General features: G+C 46.8%; 1 protein-coding gene across 3 annotated transcripts in view; it reads left to right on the top strand.

Moving 5' to 3' along the window:
• Positions 1-24,983, top strand: part of piezo1 (piezo type mechanosensitive ion channel component 1 (Er blood group)) — a 61,075-nt gene that overhangs the window by 18,834 nt on the left and 17,258 nt on the right. For 2 of the 3 annotated variants that reach the window (XM_081706030.1, XM_081706031.1), the window contains 17 exons: positions 8,853-8,975; positions 9,771-9,813; positions 10,127-10,286; positions 16,074-16,296; positions 17,240-17,453; positions 18,471-18,642; positions 18,795-18,890; positions 19,237-19,333; positions 19,821-19,930; positions 20,058-20,318; positions 20,811-20,913; positions 21,285-21,466; positions 21,832-21,980; positions 22,256-22,414; positions 23,026-23,132; positions 23,413-23,576; positions 24,527-24,703. In XM_081706030.1, coding sequence (XP_081562156.1) covers positions 8,853-8,975; positions 9,771-9,813; positions 10,127-10,286; positions 16,074-16,296; positions 17,240-17,453; positions 18,471-18,642; positions 18,795-18,890; positions 19,237-19,333; positions 19,821-19,930; positions 20,058-20,318; positions 20,811-20,913; positions 21,285-21,466; positions 21,832-21,980; positions 22,256-22,414; positions 23,026-23,132; positions 23,413-23,576; positions 24,527-24,703 — 2,540 coding nt within the window. Of the gene's footprint in view, positions 1-8,850; positions 8,976-9,770; positions 9,814-10,126; positions 10,287-16,073; positions 16,297-17,239; positions 17,454-18,470; positions 18,643-18,794; positions 18,891-19,236; positions 19,334-19,820; positions 19,931-20,057; positions 20,319-20,810; positions 20,914-21,284; positions 21,467-21,831; positions 21,981-22,255; positions 22,415-23,025; positions 23,133-23,412; positions 23,577-24,526; positions 24,704-24,983 lie in introns of those variants that run through there. The other variant, XM_081706032.1, reaches the window with a different exon arrangement.

Raw genomic sequence — 24,983 nt, 5'->3', positions numbered from 1 at the left:
GTGTCAGATCTACTTCCCAGACATGTTTGTGCCTTCAGAGCTGGGAATATTTGCTAGGATGCTAAGCAAATAAAGTTCTAAAATTGTTTGCTGAAGTGTTTGAATGTGTGGTAGATTCATATAAAGATCGCTTTGAACATTGCATGAACATAGTCAGGTGTAGCCGTAATCGGCATAAAATTCTTAAAGGAGCAATAAGTAATTTTTCCAAAGATTCTTCATGTTATGAAACTGCCGTTATATTGACACCTAGTAGCCTGGATGTTTCGGAGATTGTGTCCTAAATAAACTTTAAACATAGCTGCTTCCATTAGGGGTTCTCTAAGGAACTCTGAGGAACATAATTTGGTTCATTTGTGGACTGCAAAGCAATTTGATTCTTCATCTCTTGTGAGCTGCACTTTTATAGACGAAATGTAAAAATAATCACTTTCATAAGTATTGTTTTCTACCTTGTGGTAGTGAAAATGACTTATTGCTTTTTTTTTTTTTTTTTTAAGGAAAACTAACTCCTAGTTTTGCTCTTGATGAAAAAATTTCCAAAAATCAACAACACACCTCATGCAAACAAACAACAACAACAAAAACAAATACAACCAGAAAATATGTTCCGCTGACGCACTTTAAATCAATCAAAAACTGGGGCAGTTTGTCCCTCTTTCAGGAAACCACAAGTGTGAACTACAAAGGAGAGGGATACAGAGGCTGTGTGTGAAATGGTCTGCTACATAATGTGTACTGTATGCTGCCATGCGTTACTATGCATTATGGTATGCATACTAATACTATAGCGCAGAATGTATGAAGCTTCCGCCCACGTGTGAAAGATTTTCTGCCACCGTTGCATGATGGGATGTGGTACACCGCAAAGATCGTTCTGCTCATGTACTGGAATGTTTGGGTGGAGTAAAACATCGTCCGGGTATCTTGCGTCCTGGAAAAATTCATTTTGGTCGCATGCTGCATACGACATTGGGTCCTACATCAGTAATCATTCCACAAGTAGAATGAAGTAGGCCATGTTGAACACAGCCTAGTTCTTCTTCTTTTTTTTAAAAAACATTTTCCCAAGATATATTTCAATGAGGTTAACATTGATGAATAAATTAATATGCACAGTGGGATAATTGCATCTAATTGCTATTTTGCCAAACATTTATTGGTGGTGAAAAACAAATTGTAATTGCCTTTGTGTTTTTGGACGTATTCTAGATGCGTCAAACAGTTTTTGTAATGTGTCGCATGTGATTTTGGGTAAAGTTCCTCTTTAAGCAGGTGATTCTGTTGGATGTTGGGAAGCAACAGGACTGACGGATCAAGGAGCAGTATCACTTGATGGTTATGGCTGCTCCTGCCCACACAGTCTGAAGAGTTTTTTGTTCTTGGGGGGGGGGGGGTTTATTTAGAAAGTTTTATTTAGAAATCTCTTAGCTTCTAGTTAGTGGCTAATAAACAGTGGCTATGATTTCAGGTCTGGGAACCACTTGGTGCCCTTGGGCATTTTTGTGGCATAGTCAGCGTGGTGAGTTATGGCTTCCTACAACAATGGTTGTTTGGCAGGTCCTTGACCCAGAACACAAATGTATTTGTATTCACACAGAGAGTGAGCTGGTCCCCGTAGTATTGTTGGTCCAGTCTATCAACTCCGTCACACTCCAAGGAAGCAATGTTTTTATCAAATTTCCTGTTTCACGATAAGATGGCTCAGTGAATCAGAATTTGTAGCAACTGTTTTTCATGCTTCCTGCTTCTGTTCCTCCAAAATAAACTTGAAGTAGAAAGTACATTTTGGTCTGGGGTGGGGGGGTTACTGCTTATTACCATAGACTATAATGTTTTATAAATGATTACAGAGGTTTTCTGAATCTCAGCTATAATCACGTATTATGTTTGAGATGTGGGCTGGGACCATCCTATTGGCTCTAGGCTGGAAGTGTTCAGTGTCAGCAGGCATAATTGGAGTGTCATTTTGTTGGTCTTTGGGGTTTTTTGCACTGTGTGGATATTCATTAAATCTGGAGTATTTGCTCGTGCCAGTAGAATCCCCTGGAGGAACTTCCCCTGCCTTGCCAGCCCACTGCAGATGGAGAGCTGACAGAAGAGTATTAATGCGTTTAATGAAAACCATCTCGTCTGGTTCCAGCGGCAGATTAGCTGCACTCTCTGGTCTGGATCCGGCAGCCAGTGCAGATGTGTTCAGGCAGGGGCCGGCAGAGGAGGGGGCTTTTCCCGACAGTGGAAAGTGGAGATCACTTCTCTGAAATGGCGGCCAGGGATTCATTCAGGTGGGGTTAACTCCTGGCCACAGTTTCCTCACCAGAGACGCAGAGGAGAGCGTCTCTAATGGATCTAGCACACCTGTAGCTCACTTTGACCTTTTTTTTTTTTTTTTTAAACAGAAGAACCAATTAATAATAATTCGCATTTCATGTTCTTCAGTCCTCGGTCTGCAAACTCTCACTTGTCTATGAAATATTGACCATTTCCATTGTTGTTACACCCCCCCCCCCCCCCCCCATATTGTAGTGTAGGCGCTGCTCTTGCACAATCAGATCATGTGCGCTACTTTAAACACTCCAGGCTTGTTGCAGTTGCTTTAGTGATGCATAAACATTCCTTCAGAATACATATACAGTTTGGTTTTGTTGCTAGGGTTAATGGATGGCAAACAGACCTTTACTAAAAACCTTTTCCCTGTCTCTGAGACAACAAATGGAAAGGAATCACTGGTCGGCGTTACCTTGGTAATGTAACCACTCTTGTATGGATTTTTAAACGTGTGACTCCTGTGTTCCTACATGTGTAATATGTGGGAACCCCTGTTTGAAAGAATCTGAGGGATATTTGTTGAGAGCACTGATCTAGGGCACTCTAGTTCCATTTTTACCTTTTCTAAATGTTCCTTTTTCAAAAGAGCCCTGGTCTTATATCAGGAGTTTCCAGCTTGGTTTGAATGTTGAGGTGACCTCAGTTGAATGGCTGTGCTGTTTATGGATCAGTCCCACATAAACCAAAATATCAGAATTTTCAGATGGGGGCGCTTGTCACCCTGGCAGATCATCTCTGTCAAATCCCCACACTTTTGTCACAGCTCTGCCAGCGTAATCCCAGAGGAGCCGACAGAGAGGCTCATTTTCCGTTGGGCTCTGTGTCTGGGTTATTCGGCAATAAACCGTGCAGAGTCGCCCCCACCAATTCGCACAGCATGGCCACGTCTCATTTTCTGCCTTTGCTGTGTGTGCCATTACATGATTCACGCAGTAGTATCTAAATCCCCAATGTAATCATCGCAAACTGTCATCCACTACCACTGATAAGATGGGAACAAATGGAGGGAGTGGGCGTGGGCGTGGGCGTGTGTGTGTGTGTGTGTGTGTGTGTGTGTGTGTGTGTGCGCCCATGCACTGGTATGTGGGTGAAACTTCTGGTGAACTGTATCTTTCAGTGGTGATCGCACAATTTATTCTCAGGGAAGCTCATTCAAGATAATATTTCAGGGTGGTGAGTCAAATCTCCTTGTGTGTGTGTGTGTGTGTGTGTGTTCGTCACACCTGCTGTGTCTTTTTCCACCATCCCTGTGCTGTCCCACATGTGCTGTATTCATTTATAAACCCTCTGATGCACTGCTTTGGAGGGTTTCCACGGTGATGAATATTCTGTGTTTGGCATATACTTTTCGCAGAGCTTTTGTAAATTTTACACTTCGAAGTCTCAGATGTCAAAAACGGTCACTACTGTGGCAGTGCTGAAGGGAATGCAGAACACATCTGTCCAGAGAGGAGGCTGTACAGATGAAGTCTCGAGGCCAGAAATGAGAGAGAGAGAGAGAGAGAGAGAGAGAGACAGAGAGACAGAGAGACAGAGAGATCTCAGTTTACAGTCTAGGACTGTCCAGACTTTAGGAGTTCTCCAGAGTTTGTGTTGACATATTTAACCGCTGGCGCACCGTCTCATGGGCACTCACGCTTTAGTGACATCACCGACACCTGCTGTGAGGAAGCGGCAGTTTTACACCCTCTGTGAAGAAATGCCAAGACAGAATTTGTGGGCTCCACTGTCATTTATATACTTTTCATTTCTTAATTCTAAGTGTGTATTGTGCACAGTCTAACTGTGGAGAATCTTGGTTGCGCTGTTTTGTATATAAGTGGTTAAACTGGACTGAATTTCAGCTGTAGTCTCTTGGTCATGATTAATGAAATGCACAGTAGTACAATCAGGAAATGCATTTTTTTCTCAGATGTTTGTGGGAAATCTGAGCTTTGGCCCATGGAGGTTCTCTCCCGCCGGCCCCTGAGTGGGCCGAAGCCCTCAGCGGCTCTCCGTCTTCCTCAGCGTCAGTAGAGGAATCGGGGGGGGGGGGATGCGTTCTCCCAGGCCTGCCGGTCTCGTACCCTCTCTTGTGACTGCGAAGAGCTGCAGCACAGGGCTTTATTTCAGGGAAAGCTTCTGACGAGCGTGCCTCGCTCTCACGCCAACACACACACCCATGGAAAGGCTTGACTTTCCCTGGCAAAAATAAAAAAAACATGTAAACAATCAATCCTCCGACTGTGATGAAACAAAGCAATTTGGGATGGGTTTTTGCAACTTCACTGTCCTCAGTGCAGGGATTCTCAGTCCAGCCCTCAAGGAACCACAGCCTGTCTGGTCTATGTTTTGACCAGGTAATCAGAAGCTCTACAGCTGGGGTTCAGGAGTTTGTGGAGCTGGAGCAAAGCAGAACCCTGGTCCACCTGGGAAAACCAAAGCCTTAATGTCTCTATTTTGTTTCAACAACAAAAAGGTAAACACTGGGCTAAAATTACACAAAAATTCAATAGCTGGAAGCAAATATGAGGTACTGCCATTATTATTTTTTAAACTCCTGCTTGCCATCACGATAAGTAGGCTTTGTTCGGAAATGGAGGGATAAAGGAGCATTCCAGAGGTGTGAGTAACTGAGCTCACAGAGCCTCTGGGTTCCAGCACAGGCTGGCTAAGCCAATGATTGCAAAAGGCCTGTAGGGTGCCTGTTTGAGCTTGTCCCGGTGTTTGGGCTAGGAACGTTATGATTTGTGTTTCATACTAAAGTCCAGCTGAATGCGTGTAAGCTCAAACTCCATCCAGCCCTAGGTCTGCCAACCTCCATCCAGCCCTAGGTCTGTTTGTCCAGTGTGAGGGTCTCCTTTCCTCAAACTCCCTGGCTGGCTGTCTACTGGAAAACCAAACAGCTCGTGCAGCAGGTCACGTCCAACACGGCCGCCTGTTAAGGTTGTTCGGTTTACAAAGTGATGGTTGTTTAGCGTGCAAAGCAATGAGGAGGTCGTTAAACGTTATGATTTGTGTTTCATACTAAAGTCTAGCTGAATGCGTGTAAGCTCAAACTCTGCACCCCTTAATGCCAGGGATACCCTGGCAGGAGCAGCTGTAGCCTCCGCACAAATCTGTTCACCTCGCTGGGTTGGCATTCCTTCCTGGGCATCGTTCCGTAACCCCCTCCTCGGTCAGGGGCGTCTACAGATGTGCAGTCATGTCAGGTGCAGCTGAGCGCCATGGCTCATTAAAACGGTCTTCATAGCCACATATTTGTGAAAACACACAAGGCATATGAGCGATCCCGTTTCATGGAAAATCTCATAAACCCCCCCCCCCCCCACCACCTTTCTAATTCTCGACGTGGTTTATTGCAGCCAGAGTGAAAGCCCAGGTGGGGGAGGGAACACGCAGGGACGTCAATGGAGAGAAAGGGCTGTTTTAAAAATAAATAAATAAATAAGGAAATGAATAAATAAAAGACTGTAAGAAAACTGGAAAGATAAATGAGGGCCAGGAAAAGCTCTGCAGTCACTGTGCCCACCAGCCTGTGGAACACCTTCCCCAGTGCCTGTTTTGATGGCGGCTAATCGGTCCGGAATCTCGAGAAGGGCACTGACTCACTCACAGCGGGGCCGAGGGAGAATGGAGAGCGTAGCAAGAGCACCCACGTCACGACAGCCACTCGTCTGTTTATAGTGTCCTCTTAGACAGACGCCCTGTCCACCGCGTGCTAGGCTTGGTCCCCGGAGACAGTGCCTGCAGGGCCTGTCCAGAAGTGCCTCCTGTCGGGCCTTTTAAAAACGTTGTTTTACTGTTGTTAATTTTATTACCGTTGGAAGAATGTAGCAGCGCGTTCCCGCTCACCTCTTAAAAGGGGATCCGGTCAGGCGGCACGGAGCATGTTGTTGATTACACTACCACCATGCAGTTGGACTGCAGACGCTCGGCAGCGCCTGAATTGCCGTTCACTTCATTTCAAGGTTTTAAAACCTTATTATTTCAAAATAAAACCATGTTTGTGTGTGTATATATAGTTTCCTACAGATGGATAAGGGCCAGACAGAAGTGGTAAGGACTGGTATAAATATTGTTGATTTTTGTTCATCACAGAAAATGTTTTCTGTGAACAAGCAAGAGTCACCGGAATGGCATGTGTAGGTCACAAGGCCCCAGACGTGAAGGGGAAGGGTTCGAGCCTTGACGACGATAGAGCCAGCATGGACACATTCCCATAATCACATGCTGCACTGGCTTTTTACTTACTAAGTAATTTCCTGCCCTGGGCAGAAGAGAGTTGGGAGTTGTCCTGTCATCATGCCCCTCGTTGCTGATTGGATTGGAGTGCCTGTGGTCACATGATCCCCGTTCATCTGCAACTGTGCTTGTGCCACAGTATTGCATGTCTGGTGTTTAAAAATATGTGCGTGTTGGAGTTTTAATCTTGTGCCTTGCTGCAAATTAATATGTAGGAAACCAATTTAACCTTGTGTCTCCTTTGGAAGGCCATTATTGCCTTCCAAACACCAGACTTATAAGGATCCACACTCTTATAATTTCACGGCCAAAACAGTGATATTAACTGCATAATGTGGAGCCAAGTTTTGACATTCAGTGCAGCACAGAGTTTGCTATTATCATGAATAGTGAACACATTCATGTTCAGTAGTGGGTAAGTAGATGTTATTAGCCGTGTATGTGCTGGATCTCAGACCTTGTCCAGCATGTACCAGCAGCAAACAAAAGAACCAAATGAATTGTTTCAACCAAGCGAATATTAAGCGAATGCATTGGGGATAAAATGGATTGGTCCAAAACACTGCAAACCACTTTAAAGAACTTGGTGGTTGGATCCCTAGAATGTTTTCAAAAGTGTACTTTCTTTAAATTTGGTCTACAAACAAACCCTTTGGACTCATAACTTCACAAATTCATCCTTCAAAGAACTGAAAAACAAAGCGGTCAGAACAACCTACAGACTCTGGAAAAAAAAAAAAGACTACAGACAATCAAAGCCCAACATTAAATAATAGGAACGGGAACACCCCCACCCCCTGCAGAGATCAGTGAGATTTTTATGAAAGCCAGTGGACAACATCAGGGCCCTGAAATGGCGCGGTCCTCTGTGCTGGGTACAATAGCAACCTCTGTAAATAGTTCACTGTGTAACAGCCTCTAGCTCACAGTGTGCAGGTGATTTTCTCCTCGTGCGCACGTCATCTTCAGGTCTTCGTGTCGGTGTCTGCTGGACTCCGCACCCTCTAGATGGAGCACTTCATTCTAAAGCACAGGCGGGAAAGCCATTAGTGGTTTAGCATGCATGAGCTACGTGTACGTCTGCAATCAAGGGCATTTGAGTGAGAGGGCATGTGCAAAAGAGAAAAACGCGCACGGATCAAACTTCTATGCGTGTGTCCCTCTCGGATATGAGCCGGAAGGGAAGTCACGTCCAACTCCGAGACGGGTCATGATGGATCACAGAGGACAGAGACGTCTCGCCAAAGTGTTTGTGCAGCTCTGCCGTTTTGACTCTCGCTGCTGCAGAGATCAAAGAAAAATTTTTTTTATGATCCCCAGCCTTTGCACTGTGCACTGTGAAGTGAAAAACCATGATGGAACTATGGGAAATTCCACCGCCGTTCCTGACCCTGAAGCCGACCGTGACTCATCCGGAATTACAGTCCCCTGCACGACGGCACTGTGGTCAAATAAAAGCAATAGATCACCCAGTCTGCCTTCCTTTTAAATTGGCCTTCGTCATTCTACTGCGGTAAAGCATGGGGGTCCCATGTGGACAAAGTTAGGCTTTGGTTTTTGTTGTAACGACTTGTTTATGACTTCCTACTATTTTGATCGGCTTATTTAGAATAAAACGGAGCACTCTTTGATTGCCCAAGCTGCTTTATTCCCACTGAAAGGGAGGGGTTGGGTATAGTCCCTTTCCACTCGGGCTTCATAGAGGGAGTGCGTGGGTCTGCTGTCAGGGGCCGGAGAGTGTTTTGTTCCTCTGCGTTTTATCGCGAGTGTGCTAACCATCTGTAATCGGATCTGACAGGTTCACGGGCGAATCAGTCATGGCTTCTCGTCTGGGTGCTGTGATGAAAGGAGGGTAAAGGCTGTTGGAGGACACTTCCGCCGCTGAGTTCTCCACGTGACGTCCTCACGCTGTCCCTAGACTTTGTCTAGGAGGCTTTCATGATGTTTATCGAGAACAATTGCAGAAGCCTTGCGTGTGACCAGCTTTGGTTTCTTCAGGTTTATCGTATTTATTTCAGAGATGATTAAATCTTAATCCTGGATGATGTCCATGTCACTCTGCTCTACTGCCTCTTCCACATAGTAAAGCATATAATGGCCCCTCATAAATCTATACAGAACAGAAGGATCCTGCTCTGCTTGTGGCTTTGTTCTCTCTTGTTCAATTTTACACTATTAAATTAAACATTACATCCTCTGTCCTTTAGGTGTACATTATTGCTGACTATATAAGGTAATGTTTTTATTCAATTTCCTCTCTCAAGTTTGCTTGTATTTTTTTCTCTCTCTCTCTTTTCCAGGGCACACTGGGAGATTCATCAAGGCTTTGTTCAGCACTAGTCTATTATTCATGCTAGCGCATGTCTGTTTCCAGATCTGCCTCTACACCGTCCCCGGCCTGGACGATGCACTGGGACACAACTGTGAGTGAACTGTGTAACCTGTGATCCAGATCACCCAATCACACATCATGTTCATACAGTCCTACGGCAAGGGGCAACAGCCTTTGATGTGCATGTACCTGAAGCAATCACAGGCCTGTCTGGCTAATGACTGTAAAGACGAGGCAGAATATTTCTATAAAAGTGTTAATAAAGGCTATTTTCATCACAGTGTTCTTCTTTTAGATGCAAAGCATGGTGTGTAACTAGCCTATTCTCTCACACATATTTGGCAAACAGAAAAGTCAAGTACCCAAGGAGGCACTGTTAGCAGTGCCAGTGCCACAGAGCTTGTCCAAGTTGTGGTTTGAGCCAGGCCAAAGCTTTGGGAAGCTGCTTCAGAGACCTCCATGCTGTGGGCGGAGGCGTAACACGCTCTGCGTGAGGTGGCTTCACGCACGCTGCGTGCGCTAGATCTCCAACACACTCCAAGCCGTTTTCCTCCAGATAAGGAATGCCATGCAGCAGTCTGTACAGGAAGAGTGGCATGCCCTGTGCCGTTAGCCAGTCCCATTTATTTTTTGTTCGTTTTTTTCCATGCCGCCTTTCCGCGTTTGTCCCAGAGGAGCTAACAGAAACAGCAGGGCTCGTGGGCACGCCTGCCGGAGCGCTGATGGCCAGCAGACAGGCTCCAGCCAGGGGGAGAGAGCGCGGGCCGACCCCGGGGCGACCCCTTCCCTGGCAGCTGGGCAGAGGCCTGTAGGAAGGGCTCTTAAGGCTTTCTTCTGCCCCAGGGGTGGCACTTAATCGCATTGTCCTTCTCGTGCATCTCCACAGGTAGCTCATGGGAAACTCTGACGGAGCATATCGGGGTGTCCAGGTATGTGGATAATATACAATTAGAAACAGGCGTGCTACAGTTCAATAGCCTTATATAGCTTTATTAATAATAACATTTCGAATAAAAGTTTCAAGCTGGTTACATAAAATGGGTGGTGTGTAACTAGCTTTTAAGTTGTTTCCAGTAACACTAGCTCCAGGCATATGTAAGTAGTAGCTTAGTTCATTATAATTAGGCTGCTACATTTCACTGCCAGCGGCCTTATCTCTCATCTGTGATTTGAGTTTTAAGTAATGACTGATTTCTGAGAGTGGCTGTTCTAAATGGCTGTTGGCGGTGGCACCCTGTGCAGGCTGCCCCTGGATGACCCCTGGAATGTGGTGAGGCTCCTGTCCCCTGACCTGGGCGTGTTCCTTATGTCTCTGATCACTATGGTGGTGTGTAACCGTCTGCTGAAGAGAAGGGATGAGAGATGGGGGCCCAGAACACATGGTATACCCTGCAAACATGAGGTCAGTGCACCTTAACTCGCTCTGTGTGTGTGTGTGTGTGTGTGTGTGTGTGTGTGTGTTTTATAAAATAGCACCTTGCCTTCCCTCTCTCTTCCATAACTTGGTGCTCTTATAGCTATAGCTTGTGGTGTTTGTGTGCCATTGCGTTTGTGTGTAACTGAGTTCTGCAGCCTACAGGGTGTTATTGGGTCATGCTGCGCTACACAGATGGGGTTTGTGTTGCGTTTTGTTTTGTTATTTACAACTGCACTCACAAGCTCCGGCTGGTGAGAGGAATGATGAACATAAGCCATGGAATGTTTAACCCATGGCATTTTTTTCCTTGGGTTGCTTCTGCTTACACATTCTTTAAAAATTACTATGGATCTCTGGCGATGTCTCTGACTATTTTCTTCTGATGTAGAAGAATAACAATAAGGGCATTATACATGGCTGTCAAACACACTCGGTAGTCGGTTGTGTTCCCAGCGCTGCCTCTGTGCTGCTTAAGCAGCTGTGTTCTCCAGCTCCCAGCTGTTCCCGTAGCACGATGCTGCAGTGTGTGCCTTTTTCCACTGACTCGTGCCCATGGGAGTGGGTGAGGGGCTAGTGGCCCCCTTTTCCGACTGGCATCACATCTGGAGAAACGGGGGGGTCATCGCTGCCGCCCTCTCTACTAAGGTCAAACGCCTCCTGCTCAGGCTGCATTACAGTTTGGACGCGGATCTTGTACTAGCTTGTGTCCATTGTTCTAGATGTAGTTCATGGTGCCTGATGACTGCTCACCTCCTCATGTCCCTACTGATGTCTACAGGGAGGCTTTGGTTGGGCTACCCTCCTTCAGTTCTGTAGCAACAATGGGAGTTTCCCTGCCTAACACCTTTTTTTTTCTTCTTCTTTTTTTACACACAGCAAGCGCATGCATATGGTCACACAAGTGTTCAACATAAACACAAACCTAAATGCCCTTCAGTGTAATGCATCACACGCTTACTGTAGAACACAATGAGCTTTTCATTCTTTCCTGAAGACTTTCATGCTAAAGACTTTCACTCGCTCTTTCTTTACCTTCCTTCCTCGTTCTAGTTTTCTTTCTTCTTCTCCTTTTTTCATTCTATCTGCCTGCACTGCGGCTCACAGCCCGATGGCTTCCTCCCCCTACTGCCAAGGCAACTGGATCAACAAACACAGGCCTGCTCCCATATGCGCCAGCCTGGGAAAATCAAACCTTTCACGGCTTAATTAGCCGCGGTGGCCCGATTAGCTAAACGAGGCGTTTTGTGCCCGCAGTGCTGAAATCGCCCGAAAAAACAATCGGTTTCACCGCTGGGAAATATTTGTTAGTATGAATGCATGTACTTTTTAATTTTTTTATTTTATTTTTTTAAAATTCCACACACTCGTCTCCGTGTTGGAACCGTCGACCTGGAGCGAGCGCTCTGCGATCAGACCAGCCGGCTGCTTGGCTGTGAGCGACCGCTGCGCGAGCAATCCGGCATGGCGCCCACGGGCCGGGCCCTCCGCCCTGCCACTCTCTGCTCTGTCGCTACTTGCCATTCAGATGAACGCTGCAGGAATATGAGGGCCGTGTCCCGACGCAGTTGAAATATAGTCCCCTGATCAGTGCATCAACTTTTGGAAAGTTGGTGTCAGTACTAATTATACTAATTACATCTGTTCATAAAGTTCTTGGGCTGTTTTTGTGAATTCAGCCAGAAAGAGAGTGCAGTGCTGAATCCAGGTACCCGCAGATGGATGTTGTAGGCGTGGGTCTCCTTGTTGACGCAACAGTGTTCAGCAGAGGTGAACAGGCCTTTGTGTCGGAGAAGCAACAGCACTGCTTAATTTCAGTTCAGATCTGTTTAAATAGCGCAGACATCTCAGAGCAGCTTTGCAGGAACTAGACTCTTAATGAGCAAGTCAGGGGTGATGGTGGCACTCAGCAACTCCCTAGGCAGCGTGAGAAAGAAACCTTGGAAGGAGTCGGTCTTGAAAGGGAGCCCATCGTTTTCTGAGACACTGAAATGCGGCGTTCGTAAACGAATGAGTCATCGGGACAGACCTTCGCTTGGGAACTCGGAAAGGACGCTGTTAGAATCGCATGTTCTTTACCATCCAGATGAAATGGGCTTTAAAGGTTTCATGACCGAACCGAGGTCAGACGTTTACACAACTAATATTTGTTTGTCGAGAGATGCATATTATGCAAGCAAAGAGAGGCAGTCTGCTGTGGTTGAGCAAGCCCGTGTAACAGTGCAAGGCAGTACTGTTGCCGCAGTCTTCCTGGTGATGCAGGCCTCGGGAGAGGACAGGCGCAGGACACGGGACAAGATGTGGTCTTGCATTGCCAGACTCTCTAGGGATAATTTTTCTTGGTCTGTTTAACTGGTAGAATACAAATAGGGGGGTGCTGGAGTTTGAAATGAATTTGTATAGTAATGTTCAGTTAATATGAACTGACACTGATATAGGGCCTCCCTTTGCTAGCTGCATAATAAATTCGCCACCTCACTCAAAATTGATGAGGCCATCAGTGCTATAGATGAGGCAGTGGGAGGGTGATGGAAAGCATTTGCCAGGTTTAAGAAAAACGGTGGAAGTGGTACTGGATGAGAGAAGCAGCAGAGAAGCATCAGCTGATGGTCAGTGGAGATGTGAGATCTCCACCATGCTGGCTTACTTTCGTCTGAACTATGACAAATAATGACGTGTGTGTGTGTGTGTGTGTGTGTGTGTGTGCGTGTGCAGTCCATCTCATCCCCAAACCCACAGTGAAGTTTGAACACTAACGTGGGTACAGGGACCTAGCGCTAAGACAAAGCTGAATCAGTGTGAGCTCAGACAAGATCATCTTTACAGCATGAGCTCAAGATAATCCTTAACACCTCATCAAAACACAGCAGGCTGTTCTCTGGCCCAGGCCATCAGCCTGGCTCACGTACACACTCCAAAATGGGTACCACGCGGTTTGTGTTAACTGAACGGTTGCCGTACAATTGAGCAGATGAAGGCGAAGGGGGTGGGTGTGGATGGACCCGGTGAATCGCTTAACTGCCTGAGACGTGAAGTGGTGTGTCGTGAAGACTGCAGAGGGAACATGTCGTCCCCGCGCCTGGACTCCCGCTGACGTGCTTCTAGAGCTCCTGCAACGTCAACCTTTCCTTCTCACCACACAAGTATCAAGCGAGGAGCTAAATATAGTTTGCCCTGGAACATGAAGCAGTAGCAGACAGTGTAAATATGGCATTAAAATTCAGACATCGGTGCAAACAGACACTGAACATGATGTATATTTGTGGTATTCTGTACACAGCACTACACAATAACCCATACAAATACCTATTGAATAGATCAAACGCACACTGAGCACAGTAGTGGAGTCGCTGCATTGCTATTTTCCATGTATTCTTCAGCACACACTGATAGCTGGTGATTGTATCTTAGCAGCTTCAACACTGTCAGAGGGGCCATGTAGATTAATGTGAGCAAAGTTTGAGTCCAGGTGTAAAGCGACTGGGTGCAGCAGGTGTATGCAGGAGTGAAGCTGAGATTGCAGGCGTGTTGGAGTGTGCAGGTGTCCGTTTGGCAGATCTGTTCAGGAGTCTGCAGGACGAGACTGTTTTTGGATCATCCATCCAGAAGGTTCACTGTGAACCAGGTGCGCACCAAAGGAATTGTGGAGAAGCTGGACGGTGCAGTTTTTGTCGGTGGTGGTGGTGTGAATTGTTTTGTGGAAGGCAAGTCATCAGGACTGACTGCATGCACTCTGTGCTCAGCGCACACTGAGATGACCTGGAAGCTCTCAGGATTTATGTAGCCCTCCTGTCAGAGGTTATGGAGAGCTGGTACCTGAGAGCCGAAGAGGAAAAGAGAAGAGGGAGAGATCAGATTAGAGTTTTCTGTGTTCCCCTCAGCCTGTGGGAGAACTGAAAGGAACTTTAATGTTTGTTCACACACACACACACACACACACACACACACACACACACACGCTCTTGAGTCATCCTCATGCTCTTTTTTTTTTTTTCTGGGGTTGTTCCAGTTCAGATCCACTCGTGCCCTTTAACTTTATGCAGTAGATTGAGGAAGATTCATCTGCTCAGATGGACAGCGGGGTGACGTTTCTTCCCTTACAGTGAAAGCCTGCTAATGCAAAGCCAAAACGCAGCAGGTTCATTCGTAATCACCATTCATGTCCTCTTCCTCCATGTCCATTTGGGCAGGCGATCCAGTGAAACAGGTGGCTCCTTTTTCCTCTTCCAGGGAGATCGTGGAAGATACTGGATTAGGAAACAACATGCAGCACAGAGCAGATGATGAATGATCACCATTAGTCCTTTGTAGATATTGCATTGCGTTACATTTAATACAGTGTGATGTGGGGTGGGGAAATAGGTTTTGGGGAAGTTTGTTAATGGCAGTGTGTAGTAGATGGAAAATCATTTAAACTGGTCTATCAAGAAGCTTTGAAAGAATCCCCCTTCCCTCCCTCTTTGGACATTTTAGAAGCTCTGAAGCAGACTGTTGGCATGCAGGGAGATTGGCCACACACACGCTTTGGCAGATATTGTGTCAACTCCATTAGATTTTACCCACAGTTGGTGCCGAAACCTAACCTGCATCTGTCACTCGAATTGGGGACAAAAAATGTCACGCGCACACACACACAAATGCGCGCACACACACACACACACACACACACACACATGCTTTCTTGTATTACTGTCTTTGTAGGGTCTTTTCATTAAATAAAAATAAAATGTAAAAAACATATCTATCTTTTTTATTCTGTTTTGGGTAAAGCCAAATGTTCCCACTATGTGAATTTTAATGTGTTCCTATCGTTATGTAAATATCTTTGGCCTCCACAAAGTGGCAGAAATAAGCACGTGCGCACACACACCCATTCAGCCGTGGCATGCTTGTTCTGACAGCCCCATAGGCTTAATGTGTTCTGTGAGGAAAGTGCCGATTTGTATATGATGGCACGAACCTCAGTGAGTGGTCTCGCACCATCTATGGGCGGTCTGTCTGCTATGATGTACTTGGATGCTCCTGTAACATTCTCTTCAGGCAAACGCTTGAACTGTGGGCTCGTGGCAGCACGATTCCATTTGAGTCTTTGGAGACATGCGTGATCGGCCCCGTGATTTAAGCTGCAGGTGAACATCACCAACGCTGGAATACATTTTCACTGTCTGATACTGCAGGCGTACACCTGGCACCAAACTCCTAGTCAAACATCCTGCATCCTGGGTATATAGATAACTTTATTTCTCTTTCCCATCCTCTCTCGCATGCACGCACGCACGCACGCACACACACACCACACCTTAGTGCAGGCATGTTTTCCCAAGTTATCAAAGCTTGCTGGTACAATACCTGCCCTGTTGTTAAGCATCTGTATTCTGTCTGATTGATGGGCCCTGACGATCCCTCTACACTCCATTTAAGAGAACAGACCTGCGGAACTAAACACATGAGTTCTGTGTTAGCTACTTTCCCCCTCTTTTTTAAAATGTAAAAAAAATAAATGTGAAAAAAAGCACTTTTTCCTTTTCCATGTGGTTTTTTTTTTTTTTTTTTTTTTTTTTTTTTTTTTATATAATATATATATAAAGTTAGACTGCTTTGGAACTTTCCTGCTTTTCCATGATGGAATAAGGAAGGCTGCATGCTGAGATCACACTCGCCTTGCAAGGCACCAGGGCTATGTGTACCCTAAACACAGTTCTTGCAGTACTGCCTGGCTAGGGCTGTTTCTGTCCCCCACGTCCCAGGGCATTAACATTCCCATCCGCGTCCCAGGAGGCCGAAACGGACGAGGATGAGGAGGAGGTGGAGGTTGGCGACAGCGAGGGTGAGGAGCAGGAGTGCGAGCAGGAGGATGAGGATGGCAGGCTGTCGTCCAGCACTCCGGAGGAAGGGCCTGGCAGGGCAGCCCTGCTAACTGCCCGCCTACGAGCCACAGCCCAGCGCTTTCTCCGCAACGTGGGCCGACTCCTGGTGGTTACGCTGCTGGGGCTGGCCGGTAAGAGAACACGCACATGTGCGCACACTGAGAGTAGGCCTCTGGTCAAGTTCCTTTGGTAACCAGAACAACTGCAAGGTCGGCAGCTTGAAGCCCAGGGCCGACTGGGATTACCAAGAATACCTGGTTGGTGACTGCACTGTGAAGCAGAGGCTTGGATACCAGGGTCCTAAATATGGCCTGCCTGCCTTTTGCCCTTCACATTATTACTTACCACTGCCCCCTGGTGTACATCAGAGAGCAGCAGTGGGGCATCTCTCAAAACAATAGCCTCCATCATTAGCCTGGCTTAATGTTTTGAGTTTAATAATTGTAATTAAATAACACTTTAAAAATGAAACTTATTACATCTAAATTAATTAAATATGTAAAATTATGTAAAAAATAGTTTTATAAATCCAACATAACTGCTAATATAAAAACTAAACAAATGTGCTATTAGCTGCTTCTTAAAACTCCGTGGTGGGTGCCTGACACGTTTACACATTTTAAGGCATTTGTGAAAAAAGCACAAGGCTGCTTTACTGGGCTATTTCTACTTCATTCGAGGCTCAGTGTGTTCAATAACCCAGCACTTGAGAGTCTTAAAACCTGATGTGGAACACACAGACACTGTAAACAGAAACTGTAAAATGATTAAAGACACCTTTAAGAAGTAAAAGGATTTTAAAATCAATTGGAAAAGAAAGGGGCACCAGTCGTGCTATAACGGGTGTGGTGTGTGTGCTCTCTCTCTCTCTCTCTCGCGCGCACATTCATATGGGTTAACTGACTACTAGTATTTCTAACAAACTATTTACTTACAGAGCTTTTGGAATATGCACTCAATTCCTTCAGGCTGTTTCTAAGATTCCTTCTTCCGGGATTTTATTTTTGGTGTATTTCTTTCTGCGTTTGTGTTAAAGCGATTTGCCATCCCACAACGCTGTGTCGTGTTCCCCAGGCATCACATTGCCCTCGGCCTTCTCTGCCGTCTACTTCCTGCTTTTCATCGGCGTGTGCACCTGGTGGGCCTGCCGCCTACCCATCAGCCACCTGGGCTTCAGCGTGCTGTGTGTGATGGTGGGCTTCTTCGCGGCGGGCCACCTCATCTGCCTCTACCTATACCAGAGTGTGGTGGTGCAGAGCATCCTTGCCCCCAGCACCCTGTGGGCCAGGTACCCTACAGCTGAGCGCTCCGCCCCCTGCCAATTTACTGCACCTCACGCTAGAGTTCAGGCACACACGTCCTGTACTAGACATACATGAATCGAAACCTGGAGCCGGCATGCTGTAGCTGTGTTTGAGGAAGTCTCTGGAATGTTCTCTTGCTGTCACACTGGTTTCATCAGACATATCTTTTTTTTTTTTTTTTGTAGACAGGTTTGAAAACCAACAACCATCGTTAGAAAGTTCTTGTTGGCGGCAGAATGTTTTGTTAATGGTCCAGGGACGTAACACAGGAGGGTATCTGTTTCACTCAGCTGTAAATACTGCTGTCTCTGTCTTCGAGTCATATATAATCTCTCCCCTAGTCCTGTTCGCTCTCAGTTTTTGCCACTCGTTCAGAGTGAGTGGTGTGTGTGTGTGTGTGTGTGTGTGTGTGTGTGTGTATACATGTGCCGACGTGTGCTTGCATGCGTTGGTGTTTTAATAGGGGAGTGTAACAGCATTGCGTGACAAAGGAGTTGTGTGTCATAGTGAGCGTCTGTACAGTATAAGCGCTTCAGCCTGGGAGTGTTCGGGAATGTGAGTGAAGGACAGAGTCAGCAGGGGTTGCAGTGGGGCAGGAGGTGGGAGGTTCTGAGGCTTGCCCGCATGGCAGCTGGCTGCTGCTGTATTGGGCCAAGCTGGCATAAACCTCAGAGCAGGATACATCTGGAGGGTAATGCTCACACGAAAACACACACACACAGTGTCGCTGATTAGCTATGTTTCCTCCTTAGTGAGGTTGCCAGCACTGTGCTGGGTCCCATGCCACAAATCTTTTGAGGCCTTTGCTCTGGTCCTGGAGATGATGGATGATGGCAGCGACAGGGTAGTAAAACAGCTTTCAGAGTTGACACACACACACACACACACACACTCACTCCCTCTCTCTTGCTCTTTCTCTCACACTCTCACACAGAGAGACACACACACACACACCTTCCCAAACAAAAGCTTGCTAACTTGAGGCTTCTATCTCCCTACAGGCTCTTTGGCCTCAAGGATATCATTAAGCCTGTAAACTGCTCCTCCACATCTTATGACCTCATCCTCAACACGGAGCATGATTGGCCTGTGTACGTCAACCCCGGCATCCTCCTCCTTCTCTATGTCACTGTGGCAACCGTTCTGAAGATCAGCAGTCATGTCTATGAGAAGGTGCTCCTAATCCCACTTTTCAACCAGTTTCTCATAGAAAATAAGCAAACGCCACAGATTTATAGTTCAGCCTTTTCTTTCTTTTTTTTTATTTTTTATTTTTTTTTTTTAAGTTTGTTGGTCATCAGTATCAGTTTTCATTGGTTATACAGAATGATGTGGGTGGAGCCAAGGTGAGAGGAGGTGGAGAGGAAGTGGAGCTAAAGCCATGGGGGGCGGGGCGAAATAGTCCTGAAGATGACACTAAGGTGAGTCTGGAGACTCGCGTGCATATATGTGCAGTATCTGTGTTCCAATATCATTACTTTTTACCCACTGTGCCAAATTCTGCAGTCTGCTTCATACAGGATTGGCCTGCTTCACTTATTTTAATGTCTTAATGGCCAAACCAATTTTCTGCCCTCCCAAACTTTGCAGCTGCAGCATTAAATTAGAATAACAATAAATTAGAAAGGAAAACTTTCAGGTTCTATAAAAATATCAAAAGCTCATTACCCTGACACTCACAGCTAGGGCAGTGAAGTCTGGCCTTCTCTCCGGTGTCATGCTGGGTTTGTATACTGTGAGTAATTGGCTGCATTTCTGCATTTTCAGCAAATGCTGCTCGCCTCGGGTGAAAGCCCTGGCCAAGAATCCGTGGCATCCAGAACTAAAGACCACGTCACAAACGGCTCCAATCAGCACGACCCAGGTAGGAGAAACTACCAGATTACTGCCCAGGGCTGTCAAGGGGACAGCATGGAAATGAGTGACCAGTGGTGACAAAGCACATATATATATATATATATATATATATATATATTTGTTATTCTAATATATATATATATATATATATATATATATATATATATATATATATATATATTATATATATATATATATATATATATTATATACTTACCAGACCTGGAAGAAAGAGCCGTGTGCTTGTAAAATGATTGTAAAATATTAAGAAGCGTTAACGTGTTGGCTGTAATCATCACAACAGAGCAAGTGTCCACAACAGCTCTTGTTGGACTGGACTGTCATAACAGTGTCTCATGTCATCAGCAATTACAGAAGCTGCTTTTGGGAAGGTTTGGTACTGCCTACCACTTGAAACCTGTATATAGCTCCATGGTGTGTGTGTGTGTGTGTGTGTGTGTGTGTGTGTGTGTGTGTGTGTGTGTGTGTGTCAGGCCCTGATGCAGGCACAGTGGAGCAGCAGATGGAGGAAGACAGCCCTCTTCATTTGGTCGGGCGGATGGTCATGCAGCAGAGCTACATCTGCGCCCTCGTTGCCATGATGGTACAGTTCTCCTCCTCTGCATCCACCCGCAGCCTTTAGTTATCGTACCACGTTAATGAGATACAAGTTTAACTTTCCATTAATTATTTACGTTTGCGATAATATTGCAGTCTATCGCCCCCTGCAGGTGTGGAGTATCACCTACCACAGCTGGCTGACCTTCGTGCTGCTGCTGTGGGCGTGCGTGATCTGGATGTGGCGTGCGCGGAGGGACTTCGCTATGCTCTGCTCGCCCTTCATCCTGCTCTACGGCGTGGGGCTCTGCAGCGTGCAGTACATCTGGGCCATGGACCTGGAGCGCGAGCTGCCCCAGCAGGTGGGCTCCATGAGCCTGCAACAGATGGGGCTTGACCGGCCGCCCCACCCCTGCCTGCGCCTGGGGGCCATGGTGAGAAGAGTGGAATTCTGGGAAATGGAGTTTTGGAGCAGTGTGTTGATTCTGCAGGACTGAATGATGAGGCATATGGATAAAATGTTGTTGGTGTTTAGTAGTAGTTGTAATAGTAATTGTAGCAGTGTGAAGGCTAGAGTTCTGTTGTTTTTTTTCAAGATTCAGCACTTGTTTGAGAAGTCAAGTAGCATTCTTTGAGGTCTGTGAAAGCGGGAGAGTGACTAAGTTGCATTTTGATTTGAATCCATAGACTTATGATCAGTCTAACACCCCCAAGACCATTCACAAGTCCAAAATGCATACAAAAGAAAAACTTTTGTAATATAATTGGAGAAAACATGGAGGGCTCCCACATTACCCTGGACACTGCCAATTTAGGAAAACCCCTGATGCGTCGCGCATCCCGGATGGGACGCGTGTCGTGTAAAGTGAATGTGACAGGAAGTGTGTGTGTGTGTGTGTTTGTGGGGGGCCCCCTTTCTCACTCAGTTGCTCTTCACCCTGACGTTCTGGCTGCTTTTAAGACATTCGGTAAAGGACAAATTCTGTAGGAAGAAGCGGGCAGTCCCACTGCAAGAGGTCACCACTGGAGGTGAGAGACGCTACACTGAAACCCCTCTGGCTAACTCTTCAAAACTCTCCTTATTTGGTCTGAGGCTTGACATGCAAATCACACAATCGGAGATCGGCGTCTGGTTCCTCTCTGCTGGACTCTCTCTCTCGTGGACGTTACACTAATAAGACACGTTGGGCTACAGAGTCCTATTGTGTTCACTGGTATGAAGTGAACTGTGCAAATAGGACAAGCGAGGGATCCTCTGTCGCACAGACTTAGACGTGCCACACACACACACACACACACACACACACACACACACACACGAGTTCCGAAGCACGTCCGTTACCTTTCTCCCGCACTTCTCCTCCACCTCTTCCTCTCTGTACGGGTTTCTGCACGGGCAGGAAAGGCAGGACGCGACGGCTCAGTTCTGAAGCTGCTGGGTCGAGTAGTGATGAGGCTGCACGCCAAGTACTGGATCTACGTGTGCGGAGGCATGTTCATCATGGTCAGCTTCGCCGGGAAGCTGGCGGGCTACAAGATCATCTACATGCTGCTGTTCCTCCTCTGCATGTGCCTCTATCAGGTAAACACCGGCCCTCCTTGGCCGCAGTTCTCCTGAGTGGGTCAGTGTCGGCTCGGGGCAGAAACACGAAAGAGTCACAGAAACCTTTCTAGAATATTCCATCAAAGACAGACGGCTTCGGAGGGTTTGAAAGGTTAGGCTAAAAACATGTGCCTCCCGTACGTCTTCCAGTGTTTGCTATATATGGTACCGTAAGTATTTTAGGGATGCCAACTGGATGCGTTGGGTTGTTCGTAGAGGTGGAGCAGAGGATACTGAATTGGCTGCTCCTCTGTCATGCATGAAAACATCTGGGGGTAAAATATAAACGATGCAACCTCGGATCCCTGTGATTTTGTCTTCTTTTGGACACGGTGTGGGTGTAGGTGTACTACTCTCTGTGGAGGAGGCTGCTCAAGGCCTTCTGGTGGTTGGTGGTGGCCTACACCATGCTCGTGCTCATCACCATCTACACCTTCCAGTTTGAGGACTTCCCAGGCTACTGGAGGAACTTCACCGGCTTCACGGACGATCAGTACGTCGATCAGGACACACTCACAAAACAGTTTTTGGTGTTGCAGAGAGTGGGAATGAATTATTACTGTGTAATCAACACACATGCTTATATTAGCTTGGGTGAGTTTTTTGCAAGTGTAATAAAGTATGGTAAGTGTGGTCAGGTGAATTTACACATGCACCCTTGCGGGAGCTGGAATGTGCATTTGGGTAAGAATACTTTTGTTTGTCTTGAATGCTTGACCGCGCATGTGTGCGTGCGCGGTGCTGTCATCTGCCTGTTGGTGCCCCCAGGCTAGCTGATCTGGGACTGGAGACATTTAAGCTGTCGGAGCTGTTCCCCAGTATTCTGATCCCTGGCTTCTTCCTGCTGGCCTGCATTCTCCAGCTCCACTACTTCCACGAGCCCTTCATGACGATGACGGACCTGGAGCACGTCACACCTGTGTCCAGGCACGCCCCTCAGCCAAAAACCTTAACACATACGACTGTCAGAGTGCCCAGTGTGAGCTGTGCTCTGGCCACACCGAGAGCTACTCATGATGACTAATCGCAAACATGGCTCTGTTGTACTTCATCTAGTTGGATGATTGCTGTCTGTTCATAGCCAGCATTTACAAAAAACATAAAAAAAACCAAAACATCAAACATGTCATTTGAACAACAAATTTTGATGTTCACCTTAGTCATTGGGTGAATCATTTCACTTCAGTGAGTGCTCATATGGGTTAGGCCAGGGGTGCCCATGCCAGGTGTGTAAGAGTAGAGTAAACGAAACTGTAGAGTGGTAGACCTCTTCAAGGAAGTTGGAGTGTGTGAGTGAGTGAATCATTTCAGAGTTCAACATTTAGAATGTAGATTTGGGAATTTTCTGATTCACATCTCATTTCACTTTAGTCTCCTATGAGACTCAAGAGTCCCATCTTCCTGTGTGTCTTCATGGGCTAGGTCTTTGCTCCTATACTGACTATTTGTAAGACATGGCTGTGTGTGTGTGTGTGTGTGTGTGTGTGTCTGTGTCTGTGTCTCTGTGTGTGTGTGTGTGTGTGTGTGTGTGCATGCAGGAAGAGGTCTGCTCCGAAGCCAGAGGTGCTGCAGATCTCAGAGGGAGGAGGCTTTGAAGAGGAGGACCTCAACCTGGAGCTGGGAGACGATGAGTCAGAGGATGGAGGTAAGAGCCAAAAGCCCACTGAACACACCCTGCCAAGGTGCACGGTGACCCAGGCCTGCTCTCTCAACTTGAAAGACGCTGAAGTTAACAACCTCAAGCTGATTACTACTCCAAACTTGGGAGTAATCTTAATCATGAATAGATTTGACCTTTCTATTGATTTTCAGTTGTCCTCAGAGTTAGTAGCTCCCCCCCAGCTGGTCCCCTGTAAGTGGCGTCTAGTGATGGACAGGGATAACATAGCATCCGTGTTGTCTTTCTGTCCTGCCGTTCCCCGCAGAGCTGATGCCCAGTAAGTGGGGTCTGGTGATGGACAGGCTGATGGTCCTCTTCAGGAAGTTCTCTGACGTCCTGACCCACGTGCAAGCCTTCCTCTGGAGAATCCTGGAGCTCCACATCCTCAAGATCGTCGCCTTCTTCGTTGTCTGGGTGGCGCTGTCTGAGGTCTGGGACCAATACAATGCTCTCTGCCATCTCTGTTTCCAAGCACTACAGACAATATTGCTAATGTTGCTAGAAATGATCGATAGCCAATAGGAAGCTGATGGTAACACTCCCACCCCCTCGATTTATATGGTTGTAATTTACTGGTTTCCCCAAGAAAGAAAAAGGGGAGTTGTGGCATGCTTATTTAGGGTGCAATATTTTTGGTCTTCGCTATACCTTTTATTTATTGCCCAATCAGTGAATTAACTGCCCTTTTCCCTGTGACATCGAGAACATCAGTAGCATCATGCCAAGAGAGACGCTTACATGCTACTTAAGTCTTTCAGTTAACACAGCTGTGGAACTTTCTGGGTTGAGGTGAGGTAACAGCACACAGGAGGCGAAGATGGCGCGCAGAGCTCACATTTATTTCTTCACACGTGTGCAAAGTGCACAATGCTGTTGCCTTTCACCTTCTCTTTTCTCCGTGGCTCTGTGGGGAGGGAACTCTCTCCAGAAACCCACTGAGATAAAAGGTGGCATACAAGTAGGTTGCCCTTAACCACCCACAGGTGTAACCAATTAAAATCACCTGCTGGTCCCCTTGGGCTGTTACAGTAACTAACAGTGGTTTATAAAGCACACAATGCGCATTACAGTGCACCGGTCCAGTAAGCGATTAGTTGGTTGGATTCATCACTCACGGGTTGTCACCTATAGTAGCGTTGTGGGTGAACTGTTTATAAGATCGTTCCCAGCTATGGGGAGAGAGCTCCAGACAGCTGCTCTACGTCCGCGCTGTTTATAATGCGGTGGAAGTGCATCAATATGTCTCACCACCCACCCATCCTTTCTTCTCTCTCTCTCTTTCTTCCCTCCTCACTTTCTCTCTCTCTCTTTCTTCCCCCCCTCCCCTCTCTTTTGCCTCCGGTTCCCATCCCTGTCCTCACCCGACCCCGGCCACACAGCCGTGCGTGATGAACTCGGTGCTGGTGGTCCTCTGGTCGTTTGCCATGCCGTACCCTCGCTTCAGGCCCATGGCCTCTTGCCTCTCCACCGTCTGGGTCTGCATCCTCATCGTCTGCAAGATGCTCTACCAGCTGAGCATCGTCAAGCCTGAAGAGTACTCCACCGATTGCCCCGTGGTGAGAAACGCCACCCGGCCGCCCACCTGCAAAAAAACGCACGCCAACGCCCACCTGCGTGACGCCACTCTCCTGCTTGAAAGCAAACCCTTTATTCCACTTCAGACACACTGAATTATGTTCCCATGAGCCCCTTTTTGAGTGTGTGCCCACCGCAGCCACACACTCAAGCTCTCTCGCACTAACGTCCATGCACCTGCGCGGGTGAGTTGGCGATCAGCTGCTTAGCCAGCGTGGCAGCTGGCTTGGTGCTGCTATGACTCCTCTCTTTTGTCTGTCT

This window comes from Electrophorus electricus, chromosome 23, assembly GCF_041902795.1.
Source record: "Electrophorus electricus isolate QZ-2024a chromosome 23, ASM4190279v1, whole genome shotgun sequence".
In the NCBI taxonomy this organism is placed as follows: Eukaryota; Metazoa; Chordata; class Actinopteri; order Gymnotiformes; family Gymnotidae; genus Electrophorus; species Electrophorus electricus.
The sequence above is the reverse complement of the archived record's forward strand: the minus strand, read 5'-3'. Positions and strand labels throughout refer to the sequence as shown.